This window comes from Eptatretus burgeri, chromosome 15 (genome assembly GCF_056783735.1).
Source record: "Eptatretus burgeri isolate ZD-2024b chromosome 15, Ebu_testis_v1, whole genome shotgun sequence".
NCBI lineage: Eukaryota > Metazoa > Chordata > Myxini > Myxiniformes > Myxinidae > Eptatretus > Eptatretus burgeri.
The window spans coordinates 1,471,757-1,496,430 of record NC_140975.1 but is presented as its reverse complement, the minus strand read 5'-3'; the positions used below and the strand labels follow the sequence as shown (position 1 = coordinate 1,496,430).

At 44.8% G+C, this 24,674-nt stretch overlaps 1 protein-coding gene across 1 annotated transcript in view; it reads left to right on the top strand.

Annotated features, from left to right (window-relative positions):
• Positions 1 to 24,179, top strand: part of LOC147011300 (uncharacterized) — a 50,016-nt gene extending 25,837 nt beyond the window's left edge. Inside the window, exons 5-8 of the mRNA XM_085857804.1 lie at positions 720 to 4,033; positions 9,956 to 13,106; positions 23,248 to 23,350; positions 23,696 to 24,179. Coding sequence (XP_085713930.1) covers positions 720 to 4,033; positions 9,956 to 13,106; positions 23,248 to 23,350; positions 23,696 to 23,806 — 6,679 coding nt within the window. The 3' untranslated portion in view covers positions 23,807 to 24,179. The remainder of the gene's footprint in view (positions 1 to 719; positions 4,034 to 9,955; positions 13,107 to 23,247; positions 23,351 to 23,695) is intronic.
• Positions 24,180 to 24,674: the final 495 nt, after the last annotated feature.

The following is a 24,674-nucleotide window of genomic DNA, read 5'->3' as shown; positions in this document are numbered from 1 at the left end:
CTCTTTATATCAGATGTGAACCAAATTCCTCCATCTGTTCAATCCCATTCTCCCCTCCAGAGCTTCAATATGGCTGTTAACCACTACTTCAGGACACTCCCCTCACCCTTCTTTCCATTCTAGTGATATGTTATACCCTCATTAACCCTCCAGAACTACAGTACATCCCTTTTTTCCCATTTCAGTGTTTTAAATATATATATATATATATATATATATATATATATATATATATATATATATATATATATATATATTTTTAACCCTCACCCTCATATTCCTTTTCCTTCTTTAGTTTCATTTGTGTTTCATCCCTGTTTTTTTCCTTGTGGTATTTTAGCTTGTATCCTGCTTGTGCAACCTCTATCCCCCTCCCCTTGATCTCCATTCTTCCCCTACTGCCCCTCTGTTGTGTCCCATCCTGTTGGTATATTTCCCACGTTGTACTTCTCTTGTGTTCTGGTCATTCTGTGTTCAAACTCTTCCATAAGCGTCGACTTTGTGCACAATAAAAACCCGAGCCATATACTCTAAAGTTGTCTAATTTATACCACGTGCTGTAAAGTTGTCTAATTTATACCACGTGCTGTAAAGTTATCTAATTTATACCACATGCTGTAAAGTTATCTTTTATACCATGTGCTGTAAAGGTGGGTAATTTCTATTTTCACAGTGGAAGTTGTGTGCCAAAAGTGTTTCATTTTGGAATGTTCTTTCAGACTTGCCAGCCTGACATACTTTGGAAGGGAGCACCAGAAAGTTACTACACGTTATTCTTCCCTGCCTTCCACATGCCAGCGTTCACCCAGGTTGAGCTGCCAGCATTTGGTAAATGAACAAGATGCTCAAGATTATCACAGTATTCAAGGTTTTTCTGTGGAGAGCTTTGTCTCATTACCTGGGAACAATTCTCTCACCACAAGTCAGATGTCATTGCCACCCTCTCATCTGTCCTCTAAGGAATTGTGCACAATCAACAAAAATGAATCTCAAGAAAAGGACATTGAGGATTCGCAGAGGGTCCCAATTGCTAGTTTGACCCCAAGACAGGTCACAATTTCAACCAGTGATGACTTTGGCAAAGTCTCACTTCAAACACCAAACAACAAATGCATCTCAAAAAGGCAGGACGAACTTTGCTTTAATACACTGGAGTATCAAAGTGGCTCTTCGCTGAAGAGTTTGGCTGTGGAACAGCCAGCATCTGCCTCAACCACAACAGAGGAGCATCGTGATAGTTTGGACTTGGAGCAGAAAATGTTGATGCATGTCAATGGAATGCATGAAACTTGTCCTTCAGATGGCACAAATGACCTTCCAAATCGGCTCCAGGCATTGTCTTTAAACCACGATGGAGGTACTCTGGCTTCCCAATGCCAGACCGCCAGTGGAGTCGGAAGGATGAAGGAAAATTGGAATAAAGTCAGTAAAACAAAGGATGCTGATACATTTTTGGATTTCAACACCAGAAATATTTCCAGAATAAATATGGGGGAAAAAAGAAAGAGATATTTTAAGAATGGAGGAAACATTGGTGGTATGATGATCAAAAGTAAGCAAGAGCAGAACAGAGATGTTGAAATAATTTGTGATGGAGGAAGGGAGAGAAAGGAGAAAAATCGTAGGGATGTACAAAAATGCAGAGAGACATCTTGTGTATCGAAGTGGAAAAGTGCAACAAAACGCTGCCGGGATTCAGAGAGAGAGAGTGAAAGCACAGGAGGAGATGTTTGTAAAAGGACAAAAGGGAGTTCAACCTTGAACAGCAGAGACAAGCCAAGGTGGAGTCCAACATTGAATACTACAAATAAGGCAGTGGAGAGTTCAACTTTAAGCAGAGACAAGATAAAGGAACATTCAACCTTTAGCAAGGTGGACAAGACAAAGGAGAGTTCCATCTTAATTATCAAAGAGAAAGCAAAGGAGAATACAACCTTAAGCAGTAGTGTGGAGGCAAAAGAGAGTTCAACTTCGAGCAGCAGGGACAAGGTGAGGGAGGGTTCAACTTCCAGCAGCAGGGACAAAGTGAGGGAGAGTTCAACCTCAAGCAGCAGGGACAATGCGAGGGATAATTCAACCTCAAGCAGCAGGGACAATGTGAGGGAGAGTTCAACCTCAATCAGAAGGGACAAGGTGAGGGAGAGGTCAACCTCAAGCAGCAGGGACAAGGCAAGGGAGAGTTCAACCTCAATCAGAAGGGACAAGGCAAGGGAGAGTTCAATCTCAAGCAGCAGGGACAAGGTAAGAGAGAGTTCAACCTCAATCAGCAGGGACAAGGCAAGGGAGAGTCTAACCTCAAGCAGCAGGGACAAGGTAAGGGAGAGTTCAACCTCAAGTCGCGGAGACATTGCAAGGGAGAGTTCAAACTTGAGCAGCAATGACAAGGCAAATTATAGTACAACTTTATGTAGCCGGACCAAGGCAACAGAAATTGCAAGCTTATATTTTAAGAACAAGATGGAGGAGACTGCAGCATTGGACGCCAGGTGCATAATAAAGAAGGGTCTGACGTCGGACAGCGGCGGCACTGTGGAGCAGGGTCCGACATCGGGCGCTGGAGAAATGGCTGAGGAGGGTCCGACGTCGGGTGCCGGAGAAACGGCTGAGGAAAGTCCGACGTCGAGCACCGGGGAAACAGCTGAGGAGGGTCCGACATCGTGTGTCGGGGAAACGGCTGAGGAGGGTCCGACATCGGGTGCTGGGGAAGCGGCTGAGGAGGGTCCGACATTGGGCACCGGGGAAACGGCTGAGGAGGGTCCGACGTCGTGCGCCGAGGAAACGGCTGAGGAGGGTCCGACATCGTGCACTGGAGAAACAGCTGAGGAGGGTCCGACGTTGGGTGCCAGGGAAACGGCTAAGGAGGGTCCAACGTCGGGTGCCAGGGAAACAGCTGAGGAGGGTCTGACATCGTGTGCCAGGGAAACGGCTGAGGAGGGTCCGGCGTCGGGTGCCGGGGAAACGGCTGAGGAGGGTCTGATGTCGGGTGCCGGGGAAACGGCTGAGGAGGGTCAGACGTCGGGCACCAGGGAAACGGCCGGGGAAACGGCCGAGGAGTTTTTGACGTTCGGCGCCGGGGAAACGGCTGAAGTGGGTCTGACTTTGGGTACCAAGGAAACAGCTGAGGACGGTCCGATTTTGGCTGCCGGGGAAACAGCTGAGGAGGGTCCGATTTCGAGCGCCGGGGAAACGGCTGAGGTGGGTATTACGTCAGGCGCCAAGGAAACGGCCGAGGAGGGTCCGACGTCGGGTGCCAGGGTAACGGCCGAGGAGGGTCCGACATCAGGCGGCGGGGAAATGGTTGAAGGTAGTGCGAATGAAAACCAGCAAATCCAAGCAGATGAAGGGAAGTTTATGCCACATGTTTCTATTGTTGGAATGAACTCTGATACTTGTGTCTTGGAAAGCCAAAATAGGAACAATAACAAGGGAGAGGATGATGAACAAAACGATTCATTAGCAGGTTCCGCTGGACAGTTTGTAACATGCCTCATTGAAATGCAAGCTACAACCATCAATTCAAGCAATTCATGTACTCAAGGTAGCTCACTAGCTAACCCCCCAAAAGATGAACTTTCCTCCATTAAAGCGAAATTAGAACAGGATGAAGGGTGCATTATCGTCAGCAATGATAAGCAGACCACAATGGACGTTGAAGATGGAGGCAAAGGAGACAACTGCAACTGGAAGATAGGAATCACTTCAATTGGTATGAAAGATGGGATTGCATCTGGCAAGGGACACTCAGCCATGGCAGAAAAGGCTTTCATGGGTAGTGAGAAGGTAATAGCAGAATCGCCAATAGTAGGTCAGTGCAATATAGTGCAGTTGTTAGATGAAAATAAGGTTGTTGAAATTAACCTGACTAATCCCAAGATGGATTTTATGACAAGTTTGAGCCTCACCGTGTCCCCACTGAAACAAAAAGAAAAGCATCTGAGCACAATATTGGCATCGTCTGCAAAACCTCAAGGACTTATGCCCTCAGGAGGAGGTCATAAATGTGGAGGGCAAGAATTGAGAAAGATGACAACTGGTAGGTTGGTTTGGAGAGTTTTTTTTAATTTTTTGTTGTTATTGTTTTTGTGCCTTTTTTGTCATCATGGTAATAGTGAAACAGCCACACCCCCAGAAAATGATGCAGCTAAGCAGCCACAGGCTACTTACGAATAAAAAAATCATTGTAATTATGTGTTTGAGATGTGTACCCTCGCCAAAGGTGGTCCAGTAAAACTATGCTGCATATGGCCGAACCTAGAACAAATTGCTTCAGAAGGTTTTTTTGTTTTAAATAGTTCCCTATAGCCCCCTCTACATCATATCAAAAGTTATCTCAAAGTTACCCCCCCCCCCCCGCCTAAGGGCCCTAATTTGCATAAATTAAAAGATGGCCGCCATGTCAGAATTCAATGTTCAGCAAACTCTTTTCTGGGTGGTTTTAGGGCCCATAAATGTATTACCAACAGATAGGAATGTGATATCAATCTATCGAATAAGGCTACTTCCGTTATGGTATGACGTCACTATGACTTAGTCCCTGATTTTACTGAAAATAGACATTTTGTACCTTGTTATTGTAATTTCCTGTAGAATTTGGTTTTGATTGCTGTTTCTTTAGCCCTAGAAGACTCTTTGGGACCAAATACTACCTACTTACATGTAGTCCAATAAACCAGCTGCACTACTTAGTCCAATGACGTTGGGTACATTTTCAGATAATAACTGTGAATTCGTTTTACTTCTGGAATTGTAATTATTGTTACATCATGTTCACACCACAATTATGTTTCTTTGTTACATCTGATGTGATACATTCTGCACTTTCACTTTCAATATGTTACTAAAACATTACATTTGACTTCAGATGGACCACCAACAGCAGGAGCTGGCCAGCGGTGCTTCGGATGAGATCTGTATCCTCTGCCGTGAAAGCCTTAGGAATGGACAGCCAACAGTCAAGATCCAACAGGCTCGCGCTGTGAGGACTTTCAATGAAGCCAGTGAAGCCCGTAGAACTCCCTCTCTCCAAGTTAAGGAAGGGCAAGAACTTCACACGTTATGCAGGCAGATTCACATCGATAGATGCAAAATAGCCACCGCTAAGAGAAAGGCATCAGGGGAGAATATACCTGCAGAGCCACCTCGCCTTCGCTCTCGAACGCCAGAATTTTCATTTAAAGACCACTGCTTCTTTTGTGGTACAAAGATTCGTACAACAGAAAGAAAGAACCGAGACTGTTTTCTAGTGAGGACATACGACTTTCAGAAATCTATCGTTCAAGCATGTGATGAGCGGGGTGATTATGATAGCTGGGCTGGAGATGTAAGGCATAGAATAAGTAACGCAATAGACTTACCGGCTGCGGACGCTCTCTATCATCATGTCTGCAGTGTTAATTTTCGCTCTAAAAACCTATCTATTCCTCTGCGGTACCAACAATGTGATGGAAGGGAACGCAGTGTATCAAAACGAGGCCGGAGGGCCGATGTGTCATGGGAAGAAGCCTTCTTCAAAGTGGTTTATGACCTTAGACAAGATGATGATGAGCAAACTACCGTTACAGACCTTGTGAGAAAAATGTCCCAGATTACCCCAGATGCATATAGCCCAAAATATATGCGTCAGAAACTTGAGCAGCACTTAGGTGATTCTGTTGTAATAACCAATATAAACGGGTGCCCAGATGTGGTCACATTCCGAACAAAAGCTGCCAAAATACTGCAGACATTTTATGATACCCCGTCGACAGATGAAAATCAAATAAAACAGCAAATTGTAAATGCTGCAGCAGACCCCGTTCGCAATGAAATCAAGTGCATTCAAACTTCAAAGGAGACTTATCCCGATAGTAACAAATTAAGCTCACTTGAAGATAACCTGGATTATGTCCCATGTTTGTTGCGCACATTTCTGGACCGTGTTCTAACAGGAAAGACTAAGGATCTCAAAGTTGCTACCCTTGGACAATGCATTGTTCAGATGACCAGACCAAGGATTGTTCTGGCTCCTATTCCCTTCGGTCTTGCTGTTCAAATGCACCACCAGTATGGATCGCGGTTCTTAATTGATAGTTTGAATAATCATGGGCTATGCGTGTCCTATTCAGAGGTACTGAACTTTGAATCAAGTGCGGCTTGTTTTAAGGGCACAGATATTCCAGTAGCTGGACACTTTGGTCAGTACATAGCAGACAATGTTGACCATAATCTGAGGACTTTAGATGGACGTGGTACAGTCCATGCAATGGGCATCATAATGAAAATGACCCCTGGTATGCCAAAAAGATAAGGTGCTATTCTGCGACTAACCCACCTCTCAACTGCAGGTGGACTGGAGGATACCAAAATTCCAATTCGCCACGATAGATACCTTAAAGGGAAGAGCCTTCCATTGGTATTCAGGAAATTGCCCCTGGTTGGAATAGCCGATGAACAGCATGGAAAACTGGACACTTTGTGGAAAGTATCATGGTCCTTTAGACCACGTTCTCCAGGCTGGAGTGGAATGATGCAGGCATTGCGCAAGGGTGACCATCCGGGAAAGGATAGTGTTCAATTTCTTCCTATGTTGGATCTTGACCCAACTGATATGACCTGCATTAATTCTACACTCCACTTCGTTGCGACTGAAGGCAAGCGCCAAGGCACAGTTCCAGTGGTAACATTCGACCAGCCTCTCTGGTGGAGATCTCGAACAATCATTCTGAATGAAGACGCAGCCAGCATTCTCAAGCCAATCATACTGATACTTGGGGGTTTTCACACCGCAATGAGTTACCTTGGCAGTATCGGTCACATAATGGAAGGTTCGGGCCTGAAGGAAATGCTGGAGCTAGTTTATGCTGGCAATGCTGTGGCGCACATGTTAGGTAGAAAGGCATATGCAAGGGCTGTTAGAGGACACTTCCTGGTAGACCCTGCTTTAAATGCAATCCTCTTAACACGATGCTATGATGTACCAGTTTTTTCAGAAGAGGAAGCCGTCCCAGATACCTCAGATGACCTTCGGGAGGCCCTGAAATGCTGTGATGCTTTCCTGGTAGAGGAGATAACTGACGAAGTGGTTTGCCAGCAGAATGTGTTTGACCGGATAAAGGAGAAAATGGGAGCAGAGAAAGAACGTTTGTCTGAGTTCCCAACAGGAAGCCTTTGGATCCAGTACATGGGAATGGTGGATTTGCTGAAGATGTTTCTGAGATCTCAAAGAACGGGTGACTTTCAGTTGTACCTGAGGTATTTCCAGGACATGCATCCCTATCTTGCCACATCTGGACACAACCACGACGTGAAATCGGTGCAGATTCATCTTCAGGATATGCTGGAATTGAAAGAAACAAGCCCTGATGTCTACAACAGGTTCAGTTCTGGTCTTTTTGTAATCCGGCGCAGTGACCTAGTCATCAAACAGGTTCTTAAGCGGACAATCAAAACCACAGGGGGTTTGACAAGAGGCCGGGGTATGGAAGAGAAGAAGCGGACACGCTGGCTTCTTGCAATGCCCGCCTGTGCTGACATCAATGAATCGATGCAGGAACTTACAGGTGCAACATACAGTACTAGTGATCAGCATAAGGACCTTTTTGTTGCACGGAAGGAACGCGATCATAAAGACACTTACGAGATCTTCCAGTACCTCAATGACTACAACCCATTCGTGTCAGAAGAAGGAGGATTACACAGCGTCGCCACTGGGGTGACTGCAAGTGCCTCGTGTAACCCACATGAAGCAAGGAAAGTCGGAGAAGCTATCTTGGACAAAATGGAGGGACAAAACGCATTTGACTTTGTCTTCAGAAGGAAGGAACAAAGAGAAAGAATGGGAATGAAACAGCTGGTTGTGGATGGCGAAAAACTGAAAGTTGACCCTCAGCTTCTTTTTCAGAGGCTGCTAATTCGAGCTAACAGTGACTATAGCTTGGATGATCTATTGAAATATGAACTTTCTGCGCAACCGACAACATTGTTTGATAAACACGGTCTTCTCCGCCAGACAAACAAGCCACAACTGGCTGATGCACTACCGTCCACTTCATCAAATGAAGGCCAGCAGACGCGTAACAGCAAACCGGTGTACAATGTCCTCGATGGAGGTTCTCTTTTACAGAGATTTCCCTGGAAAAGGGGTGAAACGTTTGACTCCATAGCTTCTACATACGTCAAGTATGTGAACACGTTTGCAAATCTACTTGTTGTTTTCGATGGATATGAAACGGACAGCTACACAAAATATATGACTCATCTCAGGCGATCAAAGGGTGCAGTTGGTCCAAAGGTGTTCTTTCCTAGCAGCATGGCGCTAAAGTCGAAAAAGGAACACTTTTGGCAAACGTCGAAAATAAGCAGAAATTCATCAATTTCCTGTCTGAAAAACTCCAAACCCAGGGTATCAAAACATTGCACTCCAAAGGTGACGCTGATCTTTTGATTGCATTGACTGGGGTGAAGTGCGCAAAAATTGGTGCTACACATGTTATCGGAGAAGACATCGACCTTCTGGTGTTACTTTGTCACCATGCTGAAGAGGACATGAATGAGTTGACATTTCGATCGGACAAAGCAGTGAAACCAGATAAAAACACTAAAATTAGAGAGTGGCAGATCAATGCTTTGCAGACTTCTCTGGGTGAAAAGCTTTGCTACCTGTTACCCATCATCCATGCCATTGGAGGTTGTGACACAACTTCGAGATTGTACGGGATTGGCAAGGGACTACCTCTCAAAAAGGCGATGTCAAGCTCTTCGTTTGCAAAGCAGCTGGAGCAAGTGTTGGATTGTTCCACTCGTGAGGAGATGAAAACCTCGGAGGAGAAGGTCCTAGTAGAATTATACGGAGGCAAGAACACAGAGTCCTTAGATTCACTGAGGATAAGGAAGTTCAAGGACAAAGTCGTGAGGTGTGCTTCCAGCGTAGAGATACAAAATCTTCCACCCTCACTGGATGCCGGACAGTACCACATATATCGAGCCTTTTACCAAGCTAAATGTTGGATGTCAAAGGATGAGGAATGTGCATTGAGGGCAGTAGATTGGGGATGGCAGGATCTGCAGGGCAAACTTATACCTAAAACAATGGACTGTCAGCCTGCTCCTCACAATATTCTAAAGTTGATAAGGTGCCAGTGTGAAGGAGACTGCTCCACAAACAGATGCAGCTGCAGAAAGCAAGGCCTGAAATGTACAAATGCCTGTAGTGAATGTCGTGGTGATGACTGTTCCAATAGCACAGCTATTGACGTGACTGAGGACGACACGGACTTGTAACTCACGGGGGCTGAGCTAAGTTGTGCAGCTGGTTTATTGGACTACATGTAAGTTGGTAGTATTTGGTCCCAAAGAGTCTTCTAGAGCTAAAGAAACAGCAATCAAAACCAAATTCTACAGGTAATTACAATAACAAGGTACAAAATGTCTATTCTCAGGAAAATCAGGGACTACGTCATGACATGACGTAATACTACGTCATCGTGATGTCATATCGTAACGGAAGTAGCCTTATTCGATAGATTGATATCACATTCCTATCTGTTGGTAATACATTTATGGGCCCTAAAACCACCCAGAAAAAAGTTTGCTGTACATTGAATTCTGACATGGCAGCCATCTTTCATTTATGCAAATTAGGGCCCTTAGGGGGGGTAACTTTGAGATAACTTTCGATATGATGTTCAGTGGGGTCCAATGAACCAGTCAAAGCCAAAAAACCTTCTGAAGCAATTTGTTCTAGGTATTTTATAATTTTACTGGACTAAGGAGAAGGTATTGCATTTGGGTCTATCTGTTTGTCTGTCCGTCTTTGTTTGTCCACACTTACTTTCTCACTTAAATTTGTGGCATACTTAGCCTGTAAACTCTGAATAACATACACATTGAGATCACTCTCTTCCTGAACCAATTGCCTTCACAATAACTTTGTTTTCCCTTCACCCGCAATGTCTTTCTTTTTTTCTTTTTCTTTTAGGTAATTGCGGAAGTGAAATGACTGCTGGCCTGGAGCATGAAAAGAGAAATCTATTTGAGAAGAGCGACTTTTATGATAATGGCAAGAAAGTGGACAAGAATCATTTGAACAATACACCTTCATGTCAGTTACCATCTGTAAGTGAAAATGTGCAAAACAATTCAAATATGCACTGCCAGAATGACATTTTGGAGAGAAATGAGACCTCAGATATTGAAGAAGGAGAACTTGTTAGTGACAGTGAAGAAGAGTTCTCTTTGTTTGTACAATCAAAATGCATAGTTAATACCCTTTCAAGCCAAAATAAAAACAGGAATGGAACTTCCAGCAAACAACACCTGTGGGTTGTTAACCACCAGGACAAAATGAAAGAAAACCAAAGTTTTGATCATTACAGAACTGGCAGTGAAGCATCACACTATACAAAGAAGAAAGAACATTTGCGATCATCTCAAAATTCCAAACACCTGCAGGAAAATGCATCCTGTTGGTCATCACCAGTCGAGGCGCCCTGTAGGTCCATGTCCCGGAGCTCTGCACCCCGGCGGTCTGTACCGTTTGAGGAACCCTGGCGGTCTGTGCCATTCAAGGCACCCCGGCGGCCAGCGCCGGTCGAGGCGACCCGGCAGCATGCACGGTTGGCGGCTCCGCGGCGGGTGGCGCTGCGGTCGGCACGGGATGAGGGTCCCCAGCGGTTGACATCACTTGGTCTTGAACCCTTCACATGTTTAGATGTGATAGACAATCATGGGGATGGGTCGCTGGCAAAAATAAGTGAAATATACAATGATCAAGTTCAAACCAAAAACCATGCAAGTAAGAAACAATATGATGATAATCGGCAGCAAGCTGGAGGATTTTCCACAACAGTGATGAGTGCTTTACAAGCTGCCAGGGATGTAGTGCAACGTCATTACAGCAAACTTCGTAAACAGTTTGAATGTGAAAGGTTTTGGGGCATTCTCCGTCTCGCTTCTCGAGAGTTTCCCACCAATTTGGAGATCCTAGACTGGCGATCGCACGAGGCTTTACGATGTCAGATCCTGACACTTATACAACAGACTGTTGGCAATCTGAAAAAAAGCAAGTGCATTGAGCAAGTGCTGCAAGATAAGCCTTGTGACATGAAAGTGCTTTTATTTAAAATTATTCAAAAGGAACTCGATAGCATGTTCAACATTGTTCAGAACCTTTTGTTGTCTGTTTGTCCTTCTGGTCATGCAGCCAAACAAATACAGGAGCAAAGAACAAGACAATTGCGTGTGTCTTTTGTAAATGATGAAAGTGCTGAAGGACCACTTCCTCAACAATCGTTTTGCATTGACAATGGAGCTTGTGATAATAGCAAGAAAAAATTAACTGTGTTGCCTGCAGAAAGTGTTCGGAACAATCCTGCCAATGAACCCAATGATGTTTTAAGGATTTGCTATGACAAAGGCTTTGGAGACATGAACACTTATAGAATTCCAAAACTGAGCAAAAAAGAATTGCCAGAAATGTCTTGTCAAAATGCTTGTAGACCTCTTGCCAAAAAACATAACAAACCACCAATGGAAAAAAGTAAAAGGCATTCTGAAGTGGCGTCGAGCAAATTAAATGTCTCCACAGATGAACAACAATGGAAGCAGAAAGAATTGTTACCAAAGGGTCCTGAAATGCAGTTTAAACCAATGATTGGCTCTTCAGAACAGCATAGTAACAATCTGGTTCCTACTTCGGTTACGATGGTGGATTATACCGTGGATATGGATTCCTGTGATAGCTTGCTCGCTCAGCGCCTTTGGGATACCGGTGATATTGAAATAGATGGTTGTCCTGCAACACCAGGGAAAAGTATGTTTGGTCCCACTTCTTCAGAAATAAAAAACACACCTGCAAGTGTAGAAAGTGTCAGCTTCTCCATCTTTCCAGAGCAAGTAATGGGTGAAGCATTTAAGGCATTGGTCAGAGCCACAGAAAGTCAACAGCAGGCCATTAAGCCAGTGCTAGCACACCCATTTGGGAATGCCAGATGTGTAGGGTCTGTTTCTAAAATCCGAGGCTGTGCAGAATCGTTTTTGAGAAGTGAACAAGGCAGGCTCCCCATCATCTCTACCATTCTGCAAGCAGACCTTGAACTATCCCATTCTCTTCTCTCACCATTGAAGGACTCTCTATTATTTGAGCCATCACATGATAGTAAATGCAATAACACTTCAGGCGCTGGTTTAACGAAAGTGTTACCGGAAGCATGTTTTAACGAGAATGCCCAGTTTGAGCCTGATATGATTACTGAGGATATGTCACCAATAAAGGATGTGGTGAGTTTGAAAGAGGCAGAAATTCCAGAAGGAACAGATAAAAGAACCGATGTTAATCGACAAAATGGATTGACAACAAACAATCCTGCACAGTCACAGGACGCAGAGATGATGAGAAAATGCACCAAGGAACCCTTTGGAACACTCGATCTGCAGCAAGTGATTGGCTCTTGTATGGCTAAAAGTAAGAAAGTAACATCAGACAATCAACAGGCGTTTGCTTTCAGAAGATCAAAAGTATGTTTAATGGACCATTGTGGTTCTGAAGACTTTTTGACTGTTGAGACCAAAACCGAAAATGACTCGGTCACTGCTGAAAATGTAAAAGTAACAAGTGAGTGTGTGATAAAACCCTCATTGACCAGGCAGAAAGGAGCAACATTAAAAACAATGGAAGGAGGCACGGGTGATGATCGGTTGTCTGACTCTATAATGTTGAATAATCACATCAATTCCCTGCAAACCAAGTCACCCAGTCCACATTCAGCTCTCCCAAGTCCTAGTACTACAATAGAGGAGTCTAATTTCACTCCTTGTCCAGCAACGGTAGAGGCAACTGTTGTGCAAACTCGGTCTCCAAACATGAGCACGATGGTCCATCGTAGCAAACGATCTGCATCTGTTGCCGACCATGAATGTTCTGGAGTCCAGAATTGTTCGCTGTGCACGAAAATGACTGCTAACCGATGCAAGATTCCAAAAGGTATCCCACAGTTTCTCTCTCATCAGGACAGGGACCAGCACAAAACATTGGGAAGCTATGATGGAGAGAAAAATGCGACACCTTCAAAGGTCCTTCCAGCCAACAATGTGGTGATAGAAAATGGAGAGCGCTTAGTGAAGTGGACAAGGTGAGTTTCTTGTATGCAATGCCTTTAGAAAGTATTCACATCCCTCCACTTTATCACATTTTGTTGTGTTGCAGCCGGAATTTAATATGGGTTAAATTTAAATTTTTTGTCACCGATCTGCACAACATACCTCATATCATGACAAAGTGAAAACATGTTTTTAGAAAATTTTTACGAATGGATTGAAAATGAAATTGAGAAATATCTAATTTACAGAAGTATTCAACTCCATGAGTAAATACTTTGTAGAAGCACCTTTGGCAGAGATTTACAGTTTTGAGTGTTCTTGGGTATGCCTGTATCAGCTTTGCACATCTGGATTTGGGGATTTTCTCCCATTCTTCCTTGTAGTGTACATACAAGTGTACATGGACAATAGCTCAGACATAACATAATATGCATTTGGGAAAGTTGATGAGAAGAGATCTTGGTGGTCCTCTTCTTCGTGCGTATGGAAGCTTGACTGCTGAGTAGCTATCATTTTGTTGGGGCCGCTGATGCTGTGCTTCCGATGCTGTGCCCCTGTATCAGTACACTGGTACTCATTTCGCTGACCTGGGGGGGGGGGGGAAGGAGGAGAGATAGAGAGATTAAAAAAGGGTAAAAGGCTGTTAGTGAAATGGTGGAGCATACAGAGACCAAATTGTGTCAATTGTTTGCAGGCAAGCCATGAGCATCAGCTCCTCAGTTGTAGATGCCGATTTTATTGTTATGGGTTTACCGGCCGGGTCACGACGGGCTTCTTGGACCTGCTTCCCGATCTTTGACCCTGAAGCCGATGAGCCACAGATAACTCCGTGGCACGATGGGTTCTTCAGAAACCACGGATGCCATCTGAAACAATTAATTTAGGTAGGGTCCTCGTGTACACTTCCCGCGTTACCTTTCTGGCAAATTCATCCCCCCAGATAAGGAACTATGCTCTCGACACTCCACTACTATAAATCGAGAACGGCCGAGCGATACCGTAAGTAGGATGTCGGCTAGTCTCTGACCTTCGCGAAACTGGGGTAAAACTTCCATATATTATTCACATTCTATGTCTAACCATTAGAGAAAGAGGCAGTCGGATAGGTTGGCAATGATCGGTCATGTTTACCAAAAGGCATGTATGTACAAACAAACAATCATTTATAGAGCAGAAGCACTGTAACAAAGAAAGATCTTACCCTTAAACACATAAGCCCCTTTGTCATTCATCTGACCACAAATCTATATACACTGGTGCTTCAGTCACTCCGGGAAGAAAGATAAGCAAGGGTTGATGGCCAGATAAAGCGAAGTCGGTGGGGTACGGTGTCGACCCTGGCCTCACCCTTATGTGAGCCGGATGGCTCGCATGCAACAAACAAGTTGTATGGTGCAGAGGGCAGGTGTGGTGAATGCCAGTGCTGTGATGCGAGCTCTAAAAATAGCTGTGATTCAGCTATTGTGATTCATCCCCGAAATGCGATGGGCAGGGCTGCCGGTTTGTTCGGTGAAACAATGACAGGGTGAGTGGAAGGGCTGTACAGTACGTCTGAAGTCCACGCGATTGCCCAACTGCTGAGTTTGCAACCTTGCTTAAGCGATCAAAGTGGTGAAATGCCGCTTAGATAGTCGAAGCGCTCTTGTAATGCATTATGTTAGACAAGTGGTCTGAGAATGGGCGTCTGAGAATGAGGTTCGAGGACGGATTTGGAGAATGAGGAAGAGAAGAATGGGGATATTTCTATCTACTTTCACAATGCACCTTTCCCTTCTACTGATGCAAGGGAAGAGGTAATCTAACTAAACAAAATACTAGGGATATAGCTAAACTCCAGCATTCCTTTATTTGTTGATTGTAACTCCCCAATGTCTTCCAAAACCACAACACTATCTAATGCTTTGGACTCGACTGACTTAGTTTAGAAGTGAGATGCTGGTGCAGCAGCCCACACTTGAGAGCATTGCTCTTTAATGCCACAAACAAATGCTTTGTTGGCAGAGTGGGCATTTCAGTTGGGTTCAGGATGGACTTGGTTTGGCATCGGAAGCCTGTCCTATAGCTAGCTCTGGAGGTCAGCTTGTTAATGTGACCAGCCCAGGGAAGGACGGTATAGTATATGGTGAAACCCAAGAGGTCAAGGGACAGTGCCTTCCAAGGGCCTTGTCATGGAAGTGGACAGGTGGGTTGGTTAGTTGGCTGTTCCTAAAGGCCCAGTCACACCGAGACGTTTTAGCCAGCTTATGCCGATTTTTGGAAAATTTGTCTAAAACGCTGGTACACGTTGAATACGTAATGGGTAAGTTTTGATAACATTGAGAGCACGCTGAAAAACACTGCCATACATCATTGTACGCTGGCTTTAAACGTTGTACTTTTTGGTTGTCCTCAAATTTTCCATGCTTGAAATTTTAAGACTTATGCCAGCGTATGACTCACACGTTCCGCATAACGCTGGCCATAAGTTGAAGGCACGTCACGCGATCATTGACACATGTCGAAACACGTTACTTGTAAGTTACTCATAAGTCGAAACACGTCGAGGTAATGTTTAGCGTACCCAAAACTTATTTCTAACCTAAGAGTAACGTGTTGTACTCACGTTACGTGATCGGTGACACACATCGACACACGTTACTTGTAAGTTACTCATAAGTCGAAACGCGTCGAGGTAATGTTTAGCATACCCGAAACTTATTTCTAACCTAAGAGTAACGTGTTGTTCTCACGTTACGTGATCGGTGACACACATCGACACACGTTACTTGTAAGGTGCTCATAAGTCGAAACACATCAAGGTAATGTTTAGCGTCAGTGTTCCAGACTTCCTGTTTTTTTTTTTTTTTTCTTTCTTCCTTCCTTCGGTATGATGGTGATTTTGACACTTCGATTTCTAGTGCAGTTATGATATAATTAATAGGCTGCCACTCAACGATTTAAATCATAACCGCACTGTATACTGAACACCGTCATACCGAAGAAAAAAAAAAACCGGGAGTCTGGAACACTGACGCTAACCATTACCTTGATGTGTTTCGACTTATGAGTACCTTTCAAGTAACGTGTGTCTGTGTGTCAACGATCGCATATCGTGCGTACAACTTATTCCCATCACATGTGGAGCGTGTGTCGTACGGCAAGTACGTCGTAAAATTTTCAACATGTTTTAAATTACAAGACGTACTCCATTTAATACGACGTATGATAGCGTACTTTAGCGTTCTATTCACGCATACCCAGGGCCGGATTTATGTGTTGCGGGGCCCTGGGCCCTAGAAGTACGCGGGGCCCTCTCAGGGCCTCAGCCATTTTCACTTCATATATGCTTATAAAAGTATTCATATATAAATGCACCAACCTCGGCTGGGCAAAAGAAAAAATAAAATGTTCTAGTAAGTTGACACAGATATTACGGTGATCGTTATACATGTACAAGATGTATATTAAAATCACTGATCAGAGTAACGGTACAATAACAAATTAGAGTCACTAGAATAGACCGCAGAGCTTTACATTTGTCTACACATCAAAGTTGCAAGTTCTTTCCTTTAGGTTGTTGTTGTAACACAATTGTCAAAGTTCGTCGGTAAAACTAGAGCATCGAACTGTTTCATGCCGACATAAAGTCACAGTACAAAATTCTGGTGTTGAACGATAAACAAAACGCATCACTCACACTGTTGTTGGCCATAGTCTGGCACAAAACGCATTTTTCATCGCAGCGGGCAAAAAAACCACATGGCATGGCGACATTTTTAACACAGCGTCTCCTGGCTCACGGTAGGCGAAGCCACAGGGAAGCAACAACAATCAATACGCATGACTAGTCAACCGGCACAGTGTGGTGGCGGCATATCTTGGCTGTCGGTAGGCGAAGCCACAGGGAAGCAACAACAATCAATATGCATGACTAATCAACCGGCACAGTGTGGCGGCGGCATATCTTGGCTGTCGGTAGGCGAAGCCCCAGGGAAGCAGCAACAATCAATATGCATGACTAATCAACCGGCACAGTGTGGCGGCGGCATATCTTGGCTGTCGGTAGGCGAAGCCACAGGGAAGCAACAACAATCAATATGCATGACTAGTAAACCGGCACAGTGTGGCGGCGGCATATCTTGGCTGTCGGTAGGCGAAGCCACAGGGAAGCAACAACAATCAATATGCATGACTAGTCAACCAGCACAGTGTGGCGGCACAACACACCTTATAAATATAATAAAATATTATCCGGTGTGTAAACTTGAATTACACAATTATAGTATAACCACCCAAGCAGTACACCTGTGCAGTACATAGCAAACATAGATTCAGGGCGGGCGTGTAATTTTGCAAAAATGAAATCGAGACGGCCATAGCTTGCTGGGATTGGGAAAACCCTCACTTCTTTCGTGTGACCTATTTCTGTGGTAGACCTTAAGATTGCGCTCTTAAGATCAGTGGAAAGGAAAAAAAGTAAGTTAAAAGATGTAAAATAAATGATAAACATAACCAAACAGATGCCAAATTAACAGGGATATTGAGTATTTGTTTTGTGATTCACTGACCATTTACACAAACGAACTAGATTTTTTTCACAAACAAACAAAAGGGGGAAAATAGCAGAATTTCTTGTAATCTTTGCGTTTGCGCGGGGCCCCGGGCCGTGGCCCTGTGGGCCTGCCCTAAATCCGGCCCTGCGCATACCAAACTTACCCATACCATATTCGACGTGCGCCAGCGTTTTAGACTCATTTTTCAGAGGTCGGCATATGCTGGCAAGATCGCCAAGGTGTGACTGCGATGTTGACACTTCCATTTCTGCGGCGGTTATGATTTGAATCGTTGTGCGGCAGCCTTTCCATAACCTACGCCACGTCTTCGTCGGCGATGCGTGCAACGCGCTATGCCTAAGTTAGACTATCGTTGGGCATAGGTTGTGAAGGCCGACAACAGGTTCAGCATTCGTTGGTATAAGTTATCTATAACACAACGAAACGTTCTGTGTCCGTTTCTAATACGTTATGCATAAGACCAAGTCGGTATGAATACGTCCGAATCTTAAAAAAAAAAAAAACATCAAAAGTTCAACGTAAGCCAGCGTTTTACATGCATTTTAATACGTTGCCATTGCTGGCTAAAACATCAAGGTGTGACTGGGCCTTAAGGTGTAGTGAATTTGTGAAACTGCAGGATTGAATGCTGCAGGAATAAGGCCAGTTATTGATGATTGTAAAGTCTGAAGCAAGGGAAGCAGCAGCTGCCAATGTGCCAGATCGCTGATTGGCTGTTCAACATAATGTGGAATTGTTAATGAAGTGATGGAGAGTGCTCTCCAAACACTGCTTTGTGGCATGGCAGCCTCAACTGATGCGTTGATGAAAATAACGTTCAAAGCAATGTGCTGTTTCTGCCCTGAGGGGGGTAAATGGGTCTGTAGTGGAAGTTTTGTTGTGTACAAAGTTGAGACTCCGGGAAAATGAGAAAACAACAGGATTCAGTGGAAAGCAGGGAAACACACCAGTACCAAGGTAGAGGGACACTTTGAGGAAGAATGGACAAGGGGAAGAATGAGAGGGTAAAGGTAGGGGAGGAATACACATGGGAGTAAACTAGCTGGGTACAAGCTCAAACACAGCAAGAAGGGGCTGATAAAAAAAAAGGAAGGGAAAATCAGGGATGAAAGAGCAATGTAAAAAAAAATTTTAAAAAAGGAAAAGGAGGGAGAGGGGAGAAAACGCAATAACCTCGAAAGGATGAGCTGGATTTGGGGAGAGTTCATGAGGGTACAAAAGATCATGAGACTGGATGGGTAATGACCAGATGAGGAGCAGAACAGCCATGTTTGAAGCCCTGGAGAGAAGAGTGATATTTAACAGACCAAGGAAGTTGGTTCAACTGGTGAGAGAAAAGAGCAACAAAGGAGAGACGGTGAGCAGTGAGCCTGGATTTTGGGAGTTTCACTATAAGTAGATTACTGGCCGATTGTGTGCCCTCCAGAGAAACCTGGGGGAAGGGAAGGAGGGCAGGGCACAGAGTATTGAAGGTGCAGAGGATGGAAGACCACAAAGAAGACTGTAGAAGACAGGCCACCAAATTACTTTTGATGCGGGAGCAATGGTCCCTGAGTTTTAGCGTTTGACGTGCCCTCAAAAACTGAAAAATATGTTTGTTGAGAAGGTCAGGATGCCAGACAGTGTTGAAGACTTGGCAGATGTTCAATGATACCACTCTGACTTTTTTTGATGTTCATGGCCTTCATTGGTGCCAAACAAATTATTGATGGAATGGTTAGAGCATACACTCTGAGTCTGGGAGGTCGGTGGTTCGAACCCGACCCTGACCAAGTCATTTCAAAGACTTTAAAAAGGATTTGCTGCTTCCTTGCTTAATGCTCTACATTTTTAAAGGTTAGAGCACAAACAACCATAGGTTGGCAACTAAAGCACGTGCTTGATGAGCCTAATGGCCTCCTCCAGTGTTGAAATTTGTTGTAAGGGAACTGGTATTATATTATTGGTGGGAGCAAAGGAGAAGCATATCCATTGGAGTGCTGCTGGAATGAAACCCCCAAAAAGTGATGTTTGACAAATAACTGTCTGTGCCAATTATGAATGCCTTTATGTTGCTTGCAATTGGAAGGAGACCAACAAGTATGAAAATGATGTACTTTCATAGGCCAAGCTCGCATTACTGAACAAAACATATGGCACTTAGACACTGCTCAATGCCGCTCTGTTAAGCTGGATCAACACTCTTATGGGGCCTACTCCAGAATCCTCGCAGGTGGCCCTGGCAGCGCAGCACATACATCACCGAGCGGCATCGGCCGACATGATCAGAGAACGCCACTGGATGGCTTTAACCAAATACGGTCATACATATTACTCCCACTAAACTCACCTTCTCATATCACTAGTACGTGCCCGTATGTGAAAAAAAAAATAAAAAATAAAAAAACTTTCAAACCGCGAGCCAGAAACAACAAACACACAGGCCGTTCTTTTGCTCTCGTGTGGCCGTACGTGCAAACCAAAAAAAAAACTTTCAAACCGCGAGCAGAGACAACCACACAGGCCGTTCCTTCGCTCTCGTGTGCCCATACATGCTTGCCCGTACGTGCAACCCCCCCCCCCCTCCAAACAAAACTTTCAAACCGCTAGCCAGAAACAACACACAGGCCGTTCCTTCGTTCTCGTAAACGACGACGACTGGATTGGGGCATTGTGTTTATCTATAAATGCGCATAAGAAATCGAGAAATTATTAGAATATATTGTTACGGTTGTGGAAATTAGCAATACACCATAAAGGGTCCTCAGGTGAGATATATCGATAAGTTCATGTGTAGTTAGCCCACACCTGTTGTTTAGAGGGAATATGTGTGATTCATTCGGGCTGTGACGCTTTAGTTAGTCGTTTTCTTTATCTATCGTTATTTTGAGCCACCATTGCCACAAACCTCCACGCAAACAACAACCACCACCAACTACGCCACAACGCCAACCACGCTCACACCACCCCCACAACAATCACCACCATCTTCACCACTACGCCCGCTTACGAACGCCATCCTCTGCGGACCACGGTAAGACGGTTTCCGCACCACAGAAACCGTCCGAAAAGGATTGGCAGAACAAAACCACTTGTGAAGGCTGTGGGGTTTTCCCACCATTTTTCCCCGTGCTTGGTCTGAAGGGGAGGGGTGGGGCAGCTCGCTCCCGATTGATGGACACGCGGTGTGACGCGGACGGGAGTGAGGAACGCCCCTTTTTGGGAGGCTCCCAGAAGGGGGGTGGAGCCTGAAATGAGGCGGAGCGAAGGGCGGAGCCCCGCTCCATAAAGGACGGACACGGGCGGGACGCGTTCTCGTCTCGTCTCGTCTCGTCTCTTCTCTTCTTCGCCCCTTGGTGAATGCGTTCCTTCCTCTTGGATATCTCTGGTCCTCGCGTATGCTCTCTCCTCGTGACGGTTGATCCGCAAACCAACTCGCGTTCCCTTCCTCCTCGTTCGTTCCCGCGCTCGTGGCCCGGCGAGGCCTATTGGTGGGAGACGCGGACGGAGGGCGCCGCAGGCGGCCTGAGGTGGACCTGCGAGAGCGGACACGGAGAGTGCAGGAGACGGTTCACCGGCCGCAACAAGGGAGGTTCTTCTTTTCTTTGGGCTTTTGTATGTGTGTTTGTGGCGCCAGTCCGACAAGTAAAACTGATTAAGTGCTTGTACCTTGCTTTAGTTGGTCGTATTACTTTTGCTTCTATTTGCCTGTACATACGTGCATGATTGTTGTAAATACGTCTGTAGTGTAATAAATGTGCATGTTGAACTGTATCCCGTCGTTGCGTCCTTTCCTTCATTGAAAGTGCCACCTTACCTCGTGGAATAATTAGTGGAGGGGTTTTAATACCCGGTAAATGATCACGTCCGTCGAGGTCAGCGATAACACCGCTCGGTTATCACTGAAGCACGGAACGGACCGCTTAAGTGGTTCGTGTCCTAGGCTGACCTGCGGCAAGGTACGATCGCCCGGTTAACTTCCCGCGCAGGTACTTAGGTAGGTCGAGTTTGGCGAACAACCCTATCCTGCGTGGGTGGCCGATTGGCACGATTGTGGTGAGGTCGAAAGACCCACCCGTGACTAGCTCCCGGCGTTGTTCCGAGAGGGTCACAACTGAATTGTCCGTTCCGGTGGGTGACGCGGTCGCCATTTGAGTCAAGCGGCCGATCGCACGCCGGACGGGCCAGAATTCGTAACAATATTAAGTCATCACTATCCGGAAGTGGTGCGTGCCCGTACGGAATGTTCACATGCATTCCACGAATTATCGCTTGCATTGAAGTAACAACTGCTGTGATAATTACACACACAGAGTTGATTAAAATCAAGTTTACCTCCCTGTCTTTGCTTGCCATGACATTCGCTGCCATTGACCATTGCCACTCCTACGCCACGGTAACTAAGGCACCGATCCCCATTGTAACCGGCACGTGACGTCATCGTCGGCCGGCGGCGCACCAGCCTACGCAGCCACGCTTACGCAGCAACGTGTTCTTTCATTGGTTGGTAAATAAATGGCCATAACTTGCGAAGCACTTGTCCGATTAATATCAAACCTTGAAATGGGACATCCACAGGGCCCCAGCAATATACCTGGCAAGTTTCAATTAGATCGGACCAGTGGTTGTTGAGAAACAGCACACACACACACACACACACACACACACACACACACACACACACACACACACACACACACACACACACACACACACACACACACACACACACACACACACACACACACACACACACACACACACACATACACTGCTGGAATTGTAGATAGATGAATGTTACTCACACTGCACTCTCCTCTGCATTTCTATCCTCATTGATTCCATTTCTGCCACTTCCTGTCATCGACTGATGGTGTTCTTGACTTCCGATTGTACTCCGATCGTCTTCAGGTCACGGCCGGTTGTGTGCACTCCAGAGTGTTTTTCTTCAGCACAGATCTTTTCACAACACCTCGCCAACCGAGTTGGACCGGAAATGCATCACACTTCCAACCACGATCTTCATGCACTTCTCCGTCTTCATACCTCCACAACTTTCTCTCATGATCACATTCCATATTTCCCTCCCATGGCACGGTCAGCCCAACTATAATAACCTTTTTCACCACATCAGATCACATAATCAAATCAGTTCTTTGTTGGGTGGCTGCAATATAGGATGGGAACCTCAGCACGCGATCCAAATCTCCATCCATCTGCCAGGCCATACCTGACTTAAAATGCATACATACTTCCCTCTCAACGTCCCTTAAGTTTGGTTTGTCATCCTCATTTGCCCTCTAAATGTCCCTTAATTTTGGTTTGTTGTCCTCTTTTGCCCCTCTCAATGCCCCTTAAGTTTGGTTTGTCATCCTCATTTGCCCTCTAAATGTCCCTTAATTTTGGTTTGTTGTCCTCTTTTGCCCCTCTCAATGCCCCTTAAGTTTGGTTTGTTGTCCTCTTTTGCCCCTCTCAATGTCCATTAAGTTTGGTTTGTTGCCCTTCTTATTACCATGACCTTGGTAATACAATGACGTTCTACTTGCTTTGGCTTCCAAATATGAAACTACAAATTTTGGATTCCATTGTTATGGGTCATGATCTGAGGACACGTGCTGCCTTCTTCACTTGGTTGATGCAGGGAAGAGGACCGCCTTGTGCTTTTCGAGTGCCGGAAGCTTGGGACTTCCCTACGAGCCTTTGCCACCATGGCTTCCAGACTGCAGGGGAAAAATGCAGTGCAGGTAAGTTTTTATTGATCTACCTTGTAATGAAATTGATATGTTTTACAGTGGTGAGGTGGGAGGATTATTATCTTTTGCCTTCTAGGGATCTTTGTCCACTGATTGATCAGGAGTAAATAATGTGTGCGACATCATGTTTGTGGTTTGGGAATATAATCTGCATCACATTGTGTGTGCGCGCGCACACGTGCGCGCGCTTGCACATTGTTGGGATTTTTTGTTTGTTCTAGTCTGTTGCCACGTTAGGCTGTTTTGGGTTTGATTGTTTATTGAGGAATTTTTTTTTCTCTCCTTCAATTCTATTCCTCTTTTTTAAATGGAACCCTCTGTTTTGTGCTATGACAGGTGCTTACTCGCTATCAGGAGCTCTTGCGTCTTTTCCACCTGGTGGAAGGTGAGCCGAGTCCTGCCTCTCAGTACAACTCGACCACCTCCGAGGATGGGTTTTCTGTTTGACAACGATTCACTGTAGTAATGTTCTTTCCTTGGCTTTAACTACCATAACTGGTGTTTATTCAAGTTAACAAAGAGTTCATCCTTACTCTCTGATGTTTTTGTTTGGTTAGATTATGGCACTTGACATTATAAAACAAGGCTGGAACCACTGATTATAATTATTTAGAGAAAGTGCTGGATGAGTGTTCAAAACAGGTGAGAGGTGTAGTCTGGGAGAAGAACCATACGTTTGTATTATTATTTGTTAAATGAGACAGTTCACAGTGCCTTGTATTATTTTTCTGTACCTTTTGAATTATCTGCAATAAGCTGGTGCAATGTTAGTGTTTCACTGTACATTTAATATAAAAGAAATTTTTGTATTCATGTGAAAGTGGAAAAGCCTGTCAGTTTGTTGTGTTACTTCCTTGTTCTTGATATCAATAGAACGAAGAAAAGCTGTGATTGGATCATCTGCATTAGAATCATTCCATGATCACATACTTTTATTCATTTTAATTGGAGTGGTACTGTATAACAGAAACACTTCCTCTAATTTCATAATATAAACTAGAAGGGTCGGTAGAGCACATACCTCCACCACGCAATGCCTGATCCATGAGAATATGGCCCAATACATTTTTGAAATATCATGCTACACAGTGCCATATCGTTTTTGACCCGATGAAGAATCACTTTAAAAATTAAATAATTCTCGTATCCAGATCCGGATCCGGATATTCACCAAAATTGAATCAATTCTTCCTTGTCACACACCCAACATGACCACCAAGTTTCATCCGAATCCATCCACAACTTTTTACACATTGTGCTATATATCTCTCTTCCGGTTCTGGGTTTGGAGCGTTGGCAGGTCTCCTTGGGGGCT